This window comes from Melozone crissalis, unplaced genomic scaffold, assembly GCF_028551555.1.
Source record: "Melozone crissalis strain CALT ecotype California unplaced genomic scaffold, PUWL_Pcris_2 ptg000016l_1, whole genome shotgun sequence".
NCBI lineage: Eukaryota > Metazoa > Chordata > Aves > Passeriformes > Passerellidae > Melozone > Melozone crissalis.
The window spans coordinates 41,444,453-41,462,531 of NW_026535794.1; the positions used below are offsets into that span (position 1 = coordinate 41,444,453).

An 18,079-nucleotide genomic window follows, 5' to 3' on the forward strand; every position below is an offset into this window, starting at 1 on the left:
GACAGTGCCCTGAGAAATATGACAGTACCTCTGCCCTTGATCAGGCTTCCCATTTGAAAGTTTTCATTTTGGTAATTACATCCTTCCCAGATAGTAGCCCTAGTCATTGATCATGCTAATATCATTATAACTGATTCCTGTAAGTCACCTTTTAAAGACACTTTCTATGGTTTCTTTTCCCCCTATATCTTCTTCCTCTGCCGTCACAGGATAAGACTTTTTCTGTCTACCCTTCATCTGATTGATTGGAAATGCCAAATACTTCCTTTAGGTATGGCCTGGTGATATACACATCACATTTCTTCCCTTGGGATCTTAATCAGAACAAGTAATGGCCTTTAGCTTTTCTCATTAGCAAAATGGAAAAGCACCATACCCAATCCATTAGAAATACAGCACTGTAATATGAATTTATAGGAAAATGGCTGCATGCCAGCAGACAGGGAGTGAGTTTACCTTAAAGGATTTTCAGGGGAAAAAAAAAAAAAAAGAAAGAAAAAGTCACCCTTTCTGTCTGGCTTGCAAACATTTTGAGCCATTACTTATCATGCCTGTCTGTCAGGCATTTTGCTGTTGCTCCTTAAGTGCTGTTTGGACATCTCTGTCATAGAAAGGGCATTGTTAAGGAGGAAATATGGGTGTTTGAACATGTATTTATATTTTCCCTAATCTTGATTCCCTTCCTGGATTATTGTCCTCATAATCTCTATCAGAATTAGAGAGAGGGGAGGAAATTGTGAAGATTTTGTTATTTAGCTTTGCTTCTCATTTTTCACAGAATGTGCTAACTGAAAAAATGTATCAGAGCAACCATTTCAGCATACTCGTCTATCAAGCTGAGACTGCTGCTACACTTTTTTTAGCCCTGTCTAAAACTATTTACAATCAGTACAGTGAGAGCAAGGACAAGACTGATTAAGAGTTTTTTTTTTTTCTCCAGTGATGGGAATTGCTTTATATTTGACCAGGTCTCTATTAGCCATAGAAATTATTAAAATTCATACATCAGCACTGAAAACTTTCAGTGCTTGTATTTTCCAGAACTGTAAGAAGGTATTAAAGGACAAATCCATACCAAATGATAATTGTGTATAATTTGAATGCATATGAGGTGATTCTATCTCCTTTGGAAAGCTAGCAGTGAAAGAACCCAAAGAACAGGCTTGGAATGTTGCTATTCTGCCAGCACTAAGACACATCTGTTTTACTGGCCCCTTCAAGCATTGCTCACGTTATTCCTGGTAAAATAACTACTAAGCATACTCATAAAGCTCTATTTAATAGCGTCTTATGAAAAATGAGTACTTGTACTTTTTTATTTTTCAAACAAACCTCATGTTTTCTATGTGTTAAGTTGCTCACCTGTACAAAGTGAGAGTTAAAGCTGAAGCATCAGGCTTGTGATTTTGGCTACTTTGCTTATGGTTCATCATCAACAGCTGTGTTGATCACACTTCCCCAACAAAACAGTATAGGTTTAGAAAAATAATAGGTAATAGTGATAGGTTAAGAAAAAAATGTAATAGGTTAAGAAAAAATACTATACTATAGGGAAATAGTATGAAAGACCTTCAAGAGTCAAAAATGGGAGGCATTCTAAAGGGACCTCTCTCTAGGAGATGAATTACTAAGTAGATTATAAGACAGGAGGGCTTATGGCAAGGAGGGATGGCTATTTTTTGAAGTATTGGGATTTTTTTTTTCCTTCTTGCATTTTCTGTTTTGTTCTGCTGGTTTTCGTTGTTTTACCTGTTTCATTGTTTGTTTCAATATTTTAAAAAATTTTTGGTATCTTCTTTACCTCTTCCCCTTATCTTTTGGATGAAACAATGACAAATTAGGAGAGATTCTGTGTAATTTTTATCACGCAAGTTTAGGAATTCAACATTGTTAGCAAATCATTACATGGTACATAAGCTGATGACACAGCAGTATAGTTCAGTCCACTCTGCTAAAAGTCAAGGTTTCTCCTTTGTTTTTGTAGCCCTATTGCTGATATGATCCAACTCTGTGTCTCAGAGTTCCTCCCACAGCTGATAGTTAACATACCGAGGGGCAGACTGTAATATTCTTACACAGTCACGCTATCATTAGGGCATTGACTTTAATTTTAAGGCGATCCTTCTTCCACAAGAATTTCAAGATTTTGTTGAAAGTGGAAAAATAGGATTTCCCCAGAAATGCTCACTATTGCCACCTTCCACAGCCCTGCCATGTAAACAAAAATAGTGATCATGTAAATACATTTAAAGGTTTTGACACAACAATTTGCCAATGAGAAGCAATATTTTGTACTGCATCACTTGAAAACACTTTAAGTGTACTGAAGTTGGCATCAGCCATTAAAGGTTGGTATTCTCTAGTACCCCCACCCTATCCAAATACAAATATTATTTGTATATCCTTTTGCTGAAGTTGCAGATAGATGAAGAGTTGGCCAAGCAACACTCATGGTTTCCAGTTTGTGGGAAATCAGTCTTATGAAATTTGGTTTCATTCTGATTCATCTTCTAAAAACTCAGAACAAACCAGAAAGATTCTCCCTTGAGCCAGAAATTCCAAACAGAATTTAATTTTCAGAAACAATGCCTCATGTTGTTCCCAACACAAAATCTAGTCTGCAAGACCTTGGCAGCTGCCAACTGGCTTAAATGTCCATCTTGGTTTCTGTCAGTTTTCAGGCAGCAGCTGCAAAACACTCCCAGGATTTCATGTTCCAGAGCAGCCCCAGCATGTCCTGTGCTGTGGGCAGGCTTCCAGACTTCCTATTGGGTCAGCTTACAGGTCTGCTTTCTGAGTGCCAGATTATCTGGCAGCCAAGTGAGAAAACCCCAGGAATGTTACTTTGGTGAGGCAACTTGGTGGGATTGTCCTGGAAAAAAAAGCAGAGCACTGGCTTGAAGACTGAAGAGGTACTGCCAGTTTCCAGATGTGTGGGAAGAGGTAAGGGCATCCCAGAGCTTCATATGAGGGCTGAGATGAAGCAGGGCTCTTGGGTCTTGTAAACTCCCTACTCAACCATCTCATCTCTGTGTTGGGCTGCCTGGAAGGCCTGAGTGCATGATTTGGGGGATGTTTATCCACACATACCCATGAGCAGGATGATTTTCCTTGTATCCTTAGGCATAGGGCCCATCATTTCCCAGAGGGAATGTGTCTCCCCCTGCCTAAGCCTGGACTGGCATGTTCACCATCCATTCAGGAAGGGCAGCTTGCAAGGCATCCCTAATGCCACTGCTGGCTTCCAGGGTAAGCCCCAGAAGGTGACTTGCCCTGGAAGTGGTGTTTCAGGTGTCTGCAAGGTGTTTCAGGCTCCCTGAACTGACAACTTCTCCTCCATCTCTGCATGAAGGGTCCTGGTGAACAGCAGTGTTTTTTGTGAAGTATTGAAATGGTCCCTGCCCTCCCTTCCCACAGTGATATCTTTCATACTTGACCAAATATTTTGGATTCTAAGGATCTTTTAGAGATAAAGGACTGAAGAATCTCATGCTTTAGCCGCTCTTAACAATGTCCAAGGTGTACACTGGTGGTATAATTCCATTATCTTACTACCTTTCCTCTGCCAGGCATGACTGCCTTTTCATGGAGGAGATGTTGAAATTCTTCCTCTTTCTAGGAAAACTGGAAATACTAACATTCATGTGCCCTTTTGTCTGTTTTTACTGTTCTTTTTGGTTTGGTTTAGCTTCCAGCTAATTGTCCTGGCTTTCATCTGCTTCATTGTTGGACAGCTGGCCCATGAGCTGTCCACTTTTATCCCTGGTCTGAAAGAGCAGTGGAAAGTGCATGTGATGATTGATGAGCAACTGTTATTTAAAGAGTCCAAGCAGTTCTCCTTTTGTTTTAACCATACAGCACATTTGCACACAGCAGTCTGCTTCTCTTTAGACTCTTCAAATTCATGGAGATTTAATAGCATCTAGAAGACATGTTTACCTCTAGAAAACAATTATTTCTTCATATAAATGGATGTGTTATTAATAATAGCTCAGCGTGCTTATATGTTGAGAGATTCACCAACACATTTTTTTTTTTTTTACTTATGTTGAAAATATGAAAATGTACAGATCAGTTTTCCTTCATCTTACTAGCAGCCATTCATCAGGGACTAATTGGCAGAATTGCAGTTAAATGGAAATGTCTAAGAGTTTCCAACTAAAGGGGTGCATAGGGAATTTTTAAGTATCAGAAGCCACAGTTATAATTCTGCTGCACCACCCTTTTATTCTTCAGTATACAGGATCTGAAAGAAGAATATAAATGTGTGAATTTCACATAGAATCTCAGTGATTGCCACCTCTGGTTGACCAAAAATGATGCAGTATGATTATGATACAGTCACTGTACCCTGATTTTATATGGGGCACTGCAGACAGGACTGTAATAAATCAGGCACTAACCCATGCTCAGAAACTTGCCCCAGAGAGCTCATAATGTGCATTCATAGGACAGGTACATAGAGGGTATTAAAAAAAACAAACCTCTCTTGAAGCGAAACATGTAAGAACTGAACAATTACGAAAATACAGCAAATTGCCAGAGTCTTGTTCTTTGTTTTAAGCGCAGAAGTCTTCCTCTCTTGTAAATGCATCCATCAGACATATGGCATTATTCAAATGATACAAAAAAGCATTTTTCACATCTTGGGGCTGTTCATATATGCAGTCATACATGGGGGATCAGTTTACATTTCAGTACAGTCTCCATGGGTCCCCACCTACAATGTCACAAGGAAGAGTGAAACTATCATGGGCCTTGGTACACCCACAGGGACTGCAAAGATCTTTGGCACCCTCAGGTCAAGTTCCTAAAGGAAGTTTCCAATTAATGAAAGATGCAATCAGACTGAGAATTTATTTTCACATCCTGATGAGTTTTCCTCTGTTTTCACCTTTTTCACATATTGATGAGATATCTGGAGGTGGTTTGAGAGTTACTGAGTCCTTTTCTAGTGTCAGCCTATAGACTAAAAAGTGGTTAAAGTGAATGAGCCAGGTTTTTTATTTATCTGTTTATACTGCTTGCATTCACTACAGTTGTTACAAAGTACATGCTAGTGAGAGCTGGTGCACAGCTGTATGTGGGTATCTGACTGTTCTTATATTTACTTACCCTAAATAGTCTTTATCTGATTAGTCCTGATCACTGTGCTATAGTAGCAGGACTGAATTTCAGACAGAAGAAAAGACCTGTTAGCTATAGGGGGGTTAGCTCATCTGCACTTTTTCTTCTATACCTTTGTATTACTCTGATTTCCACAGATAGGGATTTGTGAAGGATGTTTAGAACTCCTGAAGAGAAAAGGAGATTAGCTTGCAAATATAGTTCTTGAAGTTATTATTCTCTCTGCCTTCATTTAACTTGCTCAGAGAATTAGGTAACATCTCATTAGGAAGGTTGAAAGGGAATTGATAGCCAGCATTCCTAAATACATTTGTATTACTGAGCAGCAGGGAAGGAATGTTAAATCCGGTGAAGATTTCTATTCTCTGCCTGAACAATGAGTGCAGTGGCCCAGCGATGGGATTCTGTTGAATGACAGAGCTGCTCTTGATAGCACTATGGTAATTGTGTGGTAAAATGGAATTATATTATTATATTTTAGGCCTGGCTGATAATTATTAGCAAAATTATTGTAATATATGCAAAAACTTCGTATCATTTATTCTCCCATTCTTTAATTGGGAGAAAGTGAAATTAATAACAGCCATTGAATAAGTACGGGATTGAGCTGGAAAATGAGAATGCTTCTGGGTGGCAAAAGATATTTTAAGTTTAAAATGAAAACTGTGGCAGCTGGATATTGTGTTTCATTGAACTGCCACTGGCACTGATGAACTAGATGGTCCTTTTCTCTTCCTGAGTTCCTGTATCTCCATGCCAGACTATGGGATAAGAGGGCACAGCAAGACAATGTTCTTTTCTATTGGAGAACAGAGTATTTTCAAATGAGAAGGTGGAACCAGAGAGAAAAAAGCAGTGGTTTTATTCCATATTTCATTAAAGTTATAACCACCTGACAATGGTCAAAGAGAGACGCAGTTTTTGTTCTTTGCAGGGAAAGAGATTTGAAAGTGGAAGGGCACGTTTCCTTCATGGGGTTAAAAAAAAATTATTAAAAAAAAAGGTAAAAATAAATTCAGCCAACAGACTAATTTCCTTCAGTTTTCCAGCAATGCAAATGTTTTCACATAATTCTGTTAGTGATGCAGTGTCTAGACTTCTCAGATGGTTTAAAAGATTAAAAAAAAAAAAAAAAAAAAGAAAAAGAAAAGGCAGAAACAAACCCTGGCATTAATTCTGGGAATCCTGAAAAGCTAAGTCATTATCACTGTACTATAGCTCATGTGGTGATAGGAAGCCACAAATAGTCATTGAAGACCAGATTCTGGAATCCTTGCTTATTTCAGATACATGATTTAGCATTTGCTCACGTTAGACATCCTGTTTAATCTCCCTTTAGCAGGCTGTGTTGGTTGGTGTAAGGGCTTACCAGCATAGTCTGGTACAAGGCTTCTGCATTTTGGCTTTCACCGTGAGTGAAAAGGATCCCTGTCTTCTCAGGAACATCGAGGCTGATGATGGAAGGAAAGAGATCTTTGATTCTTGCAACAGATATACATTGGCATAAAACAAAGCAAAACACCAGAAAAAAGCATTTGCACATGGAATGTCTAAAAGGCTTCTTAAACATTTTTTCCTTGCTCATTGCCATTTGTCCTTAGCAAGTCTATTGATTCCAAGTGTTGTTTGAGGTCTCCAGATTTACTGCAACATATCTGTTACTATCTCATTTTGTTAGTTCTTTTTTTGTTTTCTTTATGCCAGGAAATTTATTCAACATTGATCAGATTATTAACTGTTGTCAGTCTCTAAAATCCCACAGTACTCATAGTGACCAAGAGAGCTCATGCATCTGCAGCAGCCTCTGTCTAATCACAGCTGTGTTATTTTATAGGCAACTAGGCCTATAAATAGAACTGAACTTTAGGGTGGTTTCTTATACATTCTGTTAATGATGGCCTTCAGAATTTAAACAGAATGTGCAGCCAAACTCTTCTGGTGATGTAAATGAAATAGTTTGGTCTTGCAAGAGGCACTCTTTCAGGCAGTGTCTCAACTCAAATTCAGTAACTAATGGCTGGTGTAAGGGGTGTTTGCTATGTACCTCAGCTGTTAGGCAGATGCCTGACTCTGCGTTAACCTGGGCCTGAGAAAAGCAGGCTAAGAGCTTATTAGGGCAGATGAATAAATGGACATTACCTGTGCCACAGTCTCAATGTAAGCTCCTGCAAATTCTCTGCAGGTGACTCAGCTCCACCTTTGATGGGCAAATCCTATTATCCTACTGCAGCATGCTCCCTCACTCTGTTGGGTACAGACAGCTGTCTTCCTCCTGTTTTTTTATTTCCCAGTGCCTGTCACCTTTATGGGTTTGGTGTTTGCTGCAGGCTTAACAGGATCCTTGCTGGAGCCAGGCTGGGACACCCTGCTGTTTGCAGATCTGGAAGAAGTGATGTTGCTCTCTTAATTAAACATGATCCTTCTTGAGGGATCTCATTTTGTCCCCTCAACCCACCTCCTCATTTGTTACCTCCTGGCATTTAACTCTTTGTTAGTCACAGAGGGCAGTATCTGAAAGAACAGAGGTGTAAGTGTCCATCAACACTCTTGTTTTCTAGCTGCGTATTTTTTCCACACATTTAAGTTGTTTCAAAGTGGTAAAAAACAAAAACCCCATCGGAAAAGACATGAGTAGAATTCTTAATGTAGCATATAGACTAAATTGGTACCTGATCAGTGCAGTCTGAATTAAGCAGTTGGGCATCATAAAGCATGAATCATATTACAATACTGCACATCTTCAGTGCTGAGAACATTCATTCTCTGTGCTGTATGAAGAAAACAATAGTTTACAAGCAAATTAGGAGCCTGTTGCCACCAGCAATGTAGTCATTTTCTGTAGTAGAAATTACTGGCTTTTAAAGGATCAGACTGCTGAGAAAAGCTCCCTTATAACCTCCAGATCCATCATCTCTGCCTGTAGAGTCACTATTCATTTTACTGTCAGAAATGAGCAGCTTCTACTTTTAGACCCACAAAGCCTGTACAGCTGTGGAAGAGTGAACAGTGGTTTCCTCTGCCTTGTACATAGCTTGTTGAATGACTGATCACATCACAGCACAAGAATCTTTAATCCTGATGGAAACACATGACAATGAAAGGATGCATTTGGGTTTTTCAGATTCTCTCATTTAAATGCTCATAATATTGATATTTAGTGGATGTAGCTGGGTGCTGGGTGCTGGGTGCTGGGTGCTGCTGAGCTGAGCATGTGAGTCATGCTGTCTCTGTCTCACACATATGTGTGGATAGAGAATTATCCAAGTACTGAGTGTGGTTCACAGAGAAAATAAATGTCAGTGGTGGCCTTCTGACATAGATGTCTTCTGTGTTTGCCATCTGCCTACTTCCAAGTTACATGATGTTCTTGAGGTAGATGGGAAGCCATGTGCAGAGTATGTATATTTACAGGAGCTGTAATCCAAATTGAGCTGCATTACAACAGAGTCCCTCAGCTCAAGGATATCCTTAGACTAGAATTTTCATCCTGGGTGGTCTTAAACTGAGTACATATAAAATATTTAGCTTTTCTTTAAATCTCAGAATAATTTCTGAATACCTTTTCCACCTCCTAGCCTGGACTCCACTTACTTTAACAGGTTCAGAGCACATTTTTTTAATAGAATAGCTAGACAAAGTGTCTGGGGGACCCAGGAAGAGACACAGATTCCAGTGGGCTCATTGTGTGCTGAATATGGAAGCTGCTGAGCAGCAGTGTTCAGGAAGCCTTTTGCTAAACAACCAACCATGAATATTCATGACAAGGAATTCAACTCTTGCATTATCCAAACCCATTGTTGTAAATATCAACACTGACATTGCGCCTTAGCACTGTGTAATCTTTATTTATCCTGTGAGATCAGAGAATTAGGATTATGTAGTTCACAAAGGAAAGAAATACATGTAAACTTGCTTGAGCCAGTGTCAGTTATGAAAAAAATTAATCTGTCTCCTTTTTCAGTACACTGTTCGTAAACAAACTAAGCTAAAGCAGCTTCCCAGCACTACTTCCCATGGTAGAAACTGATCCAGCAGGGCAGACACCTCCAAATTCATGTGGTCTCAGCTGGGACTCCCTTGTGCTGCATGTAAAGGGACTTCAGATACTAGACACCAAATATGTATCTCTGAGAACAAAGTCATACTTGTCCTTTATATGTTGGTAAAGATTTTTACAGAACCTCAGTGAACCCTTCAGTGAGACCCTGGAGACAGAGAACCAGTTCCAGCCCCATAACATGTTTAATTGCTGACCCGATAATTCTTGCCTGAAATGTTGAGTGTATATTTACATTTGTAAAAAGGAAGGCATTAAATATGTTTGGACATTCCACTGAAGGGCACCATGTGTGTACCAGTGATACAAACCACTGCTGCTGTGTGATCCAGGGCCATTTATAAAACACCAGTATTCTGTAGCACTGAACCTTGGCTAAATTTTCCTGTGACCAAAATCTTTGCCACAAGTACTTCGGCTTTGTTCATGCCATTGGTGGAACTAATTTGGCCAACAACATTTTTCTTTTTAATTATAGAACTCTAAGGATTTTTCAGAAAAACTGATCCACTATTAGTACAGATATTTAGGCATGCAGAGTGTTATATACAGGGCAGTAGTCACTCTCCTACAGTTCTCCAGGGAGTCTGGCAAGTAACTCCATAGTTTTGGTCTCCAGTGCTTTAAATCATTGCTGTTTGGCTGAATGCAGTTAAAACTTCTGCAAAAAAAAAAAATTAAACCAGGAGGTGTGAGTATCTGAAAAGACCAGGGCAAGCAGGCTTTGGCCAGGGCCACCAGTGACACTCAAGTTAACAGTACAGTTTTCCCTAGAGATTGTCTGGTTGTGAAAGAAGCAACATGAAGGAGGCTGAAAAGTAAGATCAGGATCTGCCTCAAGAGATAAAAAATAATAGAGTGAGAAACTGCACACCTACTGAGAGCAGTGCTTTTAGAGACAGCAAAGACATCAGTAATTCCTAGACAGTTTCCATTGCTGTGATACAGAACACAGTGCCAAAGGATTTTGCAAAAATTGAGTGATCTGAATTAAAAGGCAGTTGAGTAGTTTATTGTTTGTATATTAAGTCAGATGGGTTTGTGTGTAAGGAAGGGAATGGCAGAAAACTGCATCTTATAGGAGTCTGAATGTTGTTCTTCCGCCAGGTTCAAGGAAGACAACAGAGGAAGTTCAAGTTGAATGATACCACTGTATTATTTAAATTAACACTTTCAAATAAACTCTCTATATATTTGTACAAGTGAAGTTAGACTGCATGGATGTTATAACCCTTGCAGGTCTTTGCAGAGCACTAAGAATGTGTGCTGTAGGTTAATGTTAAATATTGACACATTTAGAACAATGCTACACAACAGATGTCTTCCCAACATGTAAGGGCATGTTACAAGACAGGATGAATGGAGCAGAAGGAGCTCTGCAACACTCCACTGTAGCACTCTCATTAGCTGTTGATCTGTAAGGCAGGAGAACAGCCCAACTGCACTGAGTACAATAGGGAGAGTTGGCCTAATGCTTTTGGGGGGTTAACCTTCGTATAAAACACTATTGAATTCAGTTCTCTTCCTGAAGAACAAGGAAAAAGAGCTTCAGAAAGACATGGCCTGATATAAGCATACAGACACTGAGGGCACTCATGTCTCTTTGCTCAAGTTCAGGAAAACACTGTGAGTTTGGGAAAAAATACTGTGGTGGTTCTCAACACCATATGCTGCTCATATTGCAAGCATGCCTTCTATGTCACATATGATCCTCACTTAGTTTTTTTAATAGAAAACAATTTCACTTAAATACTTTTTATTTTCTTCTACTTGAAGGAATATTTCAGAGTTTAGCTGTGAGATTCTTACATATGCTGTTGTCATTCCCTTAGGCGTTTCTTCAGCATTGCTGCAGTCTTCACCCCACTTTGCAATTTCACAATGCATGTTTGTGACAGGCATATCAAACCATCCAGTTAGTTTAGAATTGAGGTGGGAGAGTGCTTTAAATGTAAATTTTACTATAAACAGTGGAATAAAATCTTGCAGGCACTTCCTAGCTCTGCCAGGAAGCAAAGCTATATTTAACTCATTTTAAAATTCATCAAATACATTGTGGTCTGATTCAGATCTTTGGTGTGTCTTTGAAGATAACACATAGTGGAAGTGTCATACAGTCAGTTGGGGGATTGGGCACATTCTGAGATTCTTGTCAGTGAAGATATGTAGTTAGGACTGGATTTTAGAAAGAAAAGTACATATAGATCTAAGGACTTAATATCAATACTTTATTTGAAAATTTCAACAATGACTGCTGCATTCAGTTCAAGAGGTTTTTGCGAAGTGCTGTATATAAAGAAATCAGTGCCATAGCAATGACAAAATTCACATGCATACATGAATTTTAAAAAAGATTGTCTTGTAGTACTTGGGAGAGACCGTCTTTCAGAGAAGCTAATACAAATTGTTGCTATAATAATTTGCACAAGTTTCAAAATAAGAGAGATCCCTGGATAGTAAGAATAAGTTATAAGAATTTAGCTAAGGTACCTGTGTACAAAAGGAGAAACTCCAGATGGATCTTGCTCCTGCTTTATTTCTCCTGTCTTGGATTGCACCTATCTGCAGCTTTGTATCCCTGTAAACCCAACTTCTGCTGTTGATGGGGTAAATATAGATTGGAATAAACCTCTCAAATTTCATGCATCATGTTTTGTAGATGTTGTAGATGTCATTAGATAAGATATATATATATAGAGAGAGAGAGAGATATAGATATATATAGATATATATAGATATATATAGATATATATGTATGTATGTATACTGCTATCATGTCTCCACTGATTTTTTTGTAAGTGCAAATAGGAGTCTATCAATTTTAGAGAACAATCTGCTTTTGTCAGTGAGATGTTTACTTGCCTATATTTAGATATGACCTGAGTTTGAAGTTCAAGATTATGATTTTTTATAGCTGGTTAAGTTGTACCCAAAGTCCTTACTTAAAAGAAATAATATGCTACAGTGTTATTAAAAGCTCTCTATGGGAAATTGAAAGAATGTCATTCTTCTAACATGGTTTTATGCATCTTAATTGTGGTTTTCTACTGTTCATTTGCTTTTGATTTGTTCTAGTATATGACTGCTGCTGCACCTATGCAAGGGACCTACATTCCCCAGTACACTCCTGTGCCTCCAACAGCTGTCCCTATTGAAGTAAGTTTATCTCCATCCATTAAAGCAGAGTGAAGGGGGAACAGAACTCTTACTTATTATGTCTTTGTGCACCTGTTGTTTGAAAGGGGCCTAAAGGTTCTTTATGGAGTGGTGGCTGGAAGCTTCCAGCTTATTAAATGAGGACTGCACTTCTCTTTCTCTTTTTGTTTTCTTTCTTTCCTTTTCCTTCTTTTTTCTAACCCCTCTTTTTTTTATTTTTTAAATTATTTGCAAGGGCTCTTGTTTTGCATTTGTTTTGTTGTACAGCAGGACATGGAATAAAAACATCAGTGATTATGACTATTTTTTCCCCATGTACTTGGGAGGGAGATGGGAAGAGACAGAAAAACAAACCCAGCAGGCAGACCACGAAACCAAAAGAGATTTCAAGAAGAGAAGATTGCAAGAGGGTTTGATGCGGTCCTTAGCAAGCATAGGTAATTGCTGAAATATTTAGCCACCAGAAAAAGTGATTGAGCAATGGAAACCTTCCTCTTGTATATACAGACGTGGAGGATGCTGCACTGACTGAGTGCTTTTCATCCTTGAGGAAGGATTCGCTCCCTCCCTCCTTGGGGCTGAGTCATGCTGATGACAGTCTAATGAGTAAGTATTTACTCAACCCTGTAGACCACAAGCTGCTGGGAGAGCGTCAGCTTGGCCTCCACTTCTGTGAAGCTTCATAAGGGCAGCTGAGCACAGCAAGAGGAGGGAGCCTTGGCATCCTCTTCCCTGTGTGTTTCTCTTTGGCACTACCCTCTCTTATTAACAACTTCTGCCCTACTCTGGGGTAAGGCAAGGAGTGCCAGGGTCTCTGTACTTCTGTCTTCATCTGTGTGACCTTTGGATTTTGTGCTATCACTACTCTGTGCTTTGAGGATGTGAGTTAGTGGTACTGCTGGCGTGGCTTCACCAGCAGTCAAGTGGGTTTATCCTGTTTCCTCCTGGTTCTTTGCAATTATTCCCAGATAAGGTCCCACAGGAAAGGCTACTGCTGTTCTGTTGTACTGAGCTGGTTATGTTTCAGTCTTTTTTGCCTCGGTATGATTTTGCCTTAAACCTCATTTGCTTGCAAATGCACTGTGAGTGCCTCTTTTCAATTGCCATTCTTAAGTCTAAATCAGGCAGATACAAATCTGAATTAAAAAGAGATGGTGGGATAGAGAGTGGTTCATATCATGGGGTTGTCTGCACACCATGCTGACCTGTCCAAATGAGAATTAAGGTTAATTTAAATTACTTGTCAAGCCCTCTTCCCTATCCCTTGCTAGTGCAGTCATGCCTTCTAAAGTAACTCAATGTCATAATTATCTACTATAATAATCAAAATGTTATCTGAATCTATAGCCTGTTTTGCTCTTATCCAGTGATGATGATTATTGTTAATGTTTATCTGTATTCATGTAGCATCATGAACCAGGACCCTACCATGCTGGATGCTCCACAAGCAGAGACCAAAAAATACAGTCTCTGCCCCAGAGAGCTTACAATCTCAAGATGAGGTGGACAAAAGGAGAAGGATAAAGACAAGGAAGTAGACAGAAAAAAATAATACTGGCAGTCTGCTAAGCAATAGAGAAAAAGAATTTCTGAAAAATGAAACTGATATTTAACAGATGCTTTAAAATAAACTACCTGTTGTTTACACGAGGCTCAAATAAAAACAAAGCAAGTGCTTTGTGCTCCCTCTTCTGGCTCTGTTGTGTGCAATAGAGTAATAAAGCATGTTCCCTGAAGATACTTGCTATTCATGAGACCAACACACCAAGCATGAGAGTAGAGGAAAGAAAATGTATCTTGCTTTGAAAGCATACAAAAAACTTAAACCAAGTTCAGACTGTCTAAATAGGATAAGAAATTGTGCATAATGTTACATTCATGAATATAATCTTTTATGTGTTTACTTATCTACTTTTTGCAAATATATAAACAAAACAAAACTTCATTGGAGCTTTGACTTAACAGATAAAAGTCTTTAGGGTAAGGCAAATTTATTTTTGAAGGGAACATGCATAGAGACAGTATGTAGAAGAGGGCATTCTTCTAAGGCGACTCAAATTCTTCTGGATGTGTAGTAAAGTGGAAAGCAGTGGGTCTAGATTCTGCCTTTATTGCATTTTAAATCAAACAAAATAAATGTGAACTCACTGTGAGGTTGGGCTAGGTAAGCAAGAATTAGAAGAGGTATGTATACATTGTGAAAAAGCCAAGTAAAACCCAGAATCCACCAAAATCAGAAGATTTGCCTCTAGCTTTGAATGGGCAGGGAACTGCCCTTGAGGAGGGTGTTTTTTGCTACAACCTGTGAGAGCAAAGTTCTGCTGGTAGGCCAAGAAATCGTCTTGTTGCTGAATTAGCTTTTTAAAAGCTAATGGAGTTTGTTGTGTTAGCATGTGGTTCTGCTACCTCAAACTCTCTCGATTTCTAGAGAAATGTGTGACAGGTGAGCTGGTGCTGAGCTCTTGTACGTAATTCACTGCCATGAGCAAAATTAGTAAGTTTTTCATGTTCTCATTTGATTCCCTAGGGTGTTGTTGCTGATACTTCTCCACAGACAGTAGCATCTTCATCACAGGAAGCCAGTGGTCAACAGCAACAGATGACAGTGGAAACATCCAGTGAACATGCGCCTGCATATTCTTACCAACAGTCTAAGTAAGTAGGCATAGGCTTTGGAGTCAGAAGGGTTTGCTTCTTGATTATAGCAGGCCAAATTTGATTCCCTCTTTCAGAAATATAAATTCTGAATAGCTTTGTTAAGTTCTGATGAATTCTGGATATATAGCACTGTAATTAGCAAAAGGTTTTGGCTGACGTCCTCAATTTGGCAAAATGTCCTTGAGCTCCTGCCCACAGTGATATGCTCTTTAACTGTCTGCTGCTTTTCTGGACTCAGAACTATCTCAACAACTGTGTTAACAATCATCATGCTGGGCTAAAGCAGCATCTGGCATCAGAGGTTAAAAAGGGCTTAAATTTTGCAGTGGTGAAAATATTGGCACAGCGCACATTGGCACATGTAAAGGTTTCTTTCTGAAAGTGTAGTTAATGAAGCAGTATAAATTACTCCAAGTTGGTATTTGTGATTGTGCAAAACTGCCATGCAGATACGGAGTAGGCAGAACCTGGAAATGGAAGAAGAGGGATAAGAAGGAGGTGGGTAGAAGCACTGTTCAATCTGTCTCCATTCTTCTGCTCCCTTTGTTTACTTCCCACAGAATACCTTGGAAAGTTCAAACTTTATAAACTGACAGCTGTATTTAGAACTTCTAAAGAGTCCCTTCATCTCCAGAATAATCTCTTCAAACGGAACTTCTCTTTGCTGCAATAAAAATCTTCACAAAGGGAAGGTTTCATATTGACAGGATGCTCACTGGGACTGATAAATGCTGGTCAGATTCTAGGAAGAAGCACAAATCCAGTCTTTCATTAATACATGTATATTGAACACCAGCATCACTTTGAAAATAGAATTGTACATGTTTTAACTTGGGGAAGAAAGTAGAGAAATAGCCAGACAAGAAATACGATAGATATGTCAGTCAATGCATCATGACTCTGTACTTACAGAGGCATCAGATACGAGCTGGTATAGAAAAGATTAGAATTATAACAATTTGTCAATTGCTTTAGTTCATTTTTGACCTCTGGAAGTGAAAGATGCATTTGTTTTTCTACCATATGAGTATCAAATGGTTTCAGATTTATGTGGTTTTGACCACAATAAAACAGTAGACTATTTATTGTCATGCCTATATCTGTATGTACATATTGCAAAAACAATCAATCACAAGCTACCCAATTGGAGACACAGACTATGCATGCTTATCCTTTCTAGCTGCCAGTCTCTCTAGCACCTATAAATAAATGATTGCAAAATACTTACAGCATATAAAAGGCAAAGAGAGAAATATGTGTCTGTACCATCCTGTTGACTTGTTTTAATGAGTGTGTTCTGTAGCACTTGGATCTGATGAGTTTTGTGTCTCAGTTATGTTTCTCTTACATCTCAAAGAAAAAGGACTTAGGTCTAGAAGCCCTCATAACGTGGCTGTGAGCTGCAGATTCTGGCATTTTTCCAACACAGGAGAAAACTACATTGCAATTCTTTATTGAAATGGATGCTGTGTTTCTTGTTCATGTGGTGAATTCCCTGAAAATGAGATCCCTCATCTTTCCTTGTCAGCTACAGCCTTTCTGCAGCGATGAATATACTTGTAATGGCACTGGCATTTATATTCAGAGGACTTTCTTTCTTTTTTAATCAGACAGGCAGATCCACCACATATTTTTTTTTTTATTGTGCTTATTTCAGTATTTTTTTTAGTCTGAAATTGGCCCTCTATTTATAACTGCCAGTTGCAGGCAGAAATGCAGTGTGGGAAGCTGTAGAAACAAACGAAAATACACACAATCTCTGTCTTTAAAAATTAACTTCTGATGAAATATTCCAGAAACTCTTAATATAAAACCAAGTGAATTTGTTTTATAATTAAAATATTATTTTATTACTCTGCTTTTCAAAGGGCACATTTATTAATAACAAACATAATGCCAGATACAAAATGGTGATTGTCAGCGTGAGATATAAGAAAGTAATTAACATGACTGGATAACGATTTTGGCAGATATAGGCAAAAGAACAGGCAGACTATATAAAATTATTTCTCAAGAGCTGATCAGTCAGGAGAAAAGTTATAATGGTATATTTCCTTACATTTATTTTCTTTGCAACAATCATGAAATTGCAGGCAACGAAGGAGAGAAAATGTACTAAGAATGAACTGGGTGGTATAAGGACTCTGTACTCTCTTTGTAAGTAAAAATAAACCATGAAACTTGGAATTTAAGTTCCACTTTCTAATCAGCATACGTGTTCTTTTATTTAATATGCTGAATGCTGTACTTGAGGATCCCACCCACAGAGTTCAGAAATGGTAAATTCATGGCAAAAACCTGGATACATATTGTGTAGATAAAAAAAGCCCTTGATTCTGAGCAGAGGAATCTACTTTATGAGGAAATCACCTTAATTATTTTAGACCCTACTCCCCTTTTTCCTTGTAAATATTTAATTTTGCGCATTAAAGCATGAAGACTATGAAGTGGAGATCAATGGATATCCTTGCAACCAAAAAGTATATTCTCTTACCTCCAAGCAAAACTCTGCTGGACAACATACTCTGATTTTAAATGAGGAAAGAAATATGTTTTTCTAGAGCCTTTTGTAGGCAAACTCAATGCCAGGTTAGATTACAGGGCTTGTGCTGTGTTGGTGATATTGGACTTTCACACCTATGGCAGCCACTCGACCCATGGGGGCAGTAAAATCTCAGGAGGTGAGCTTCCAACTTGAGTAGTACTACCAGAAATTATGCATAGAAAATCAGAAGAAAATAGTTAATTGTTGCATTCCACATAAATCTGTTCTTAAATTTCAAAATATTAATGAATGCAATGAAAAAGCCCTTTGGCAAATTTAATATTTAAAATTGTAGTTCTGTATTTACACTCCCAGACAAAAAGTTCTGTGGCAAATGTTAGGTCGTCAACTTTCTTCAAATTTAACTCCTAATTTTAAAATTTATTTTAAACTAGGCAAGGCAAATGCATTAATGTTTGCAAAAGGAAAGGTGCTGGACTTTCTTGTGTTGAACTTTGGTCAGGAAAGGATTTTTTCCATGTAAGCTTTAAAGAGTCTGGGAAAAGTAACAGCTGACCCTTACAAATAGCCCTAGA

At 38.5% G+C, this 18,079-nt stretch overlaps 1 protein-coding gene across 2 annotated transcripts in view; it reads left to right on the forward strand.

Moving 5' to 3' along the window:
- The window catches only part of RBMS3 (RNA binding motif single stranded interacting protein 3), a 703,629-nt gene that overhangs the window by 678,710 nt on the left and 6,840 nt on the right, over positions 1 to 18,079 (forward strand). The window contains exons 14-15 of one of the 2 annotated variants that reach the window (XM_054273879.1): positions 12,260 to 12,340; positions 14,868 to 14,995. In XM_054273879.1, the coding sequence (XP_054129854.1) occupies positions 12,260 to 12,340; positions 14,868 to 14,995 (209 nt within the window). Of the gene's footprint in view, positions 1 to 12,259; positions 12,341 to 14,867; positions 15,000 to 18,079 lie in introns of those variants that run through there. The other variant, XM_054273880.1, reaches the window with a different exon arrangement.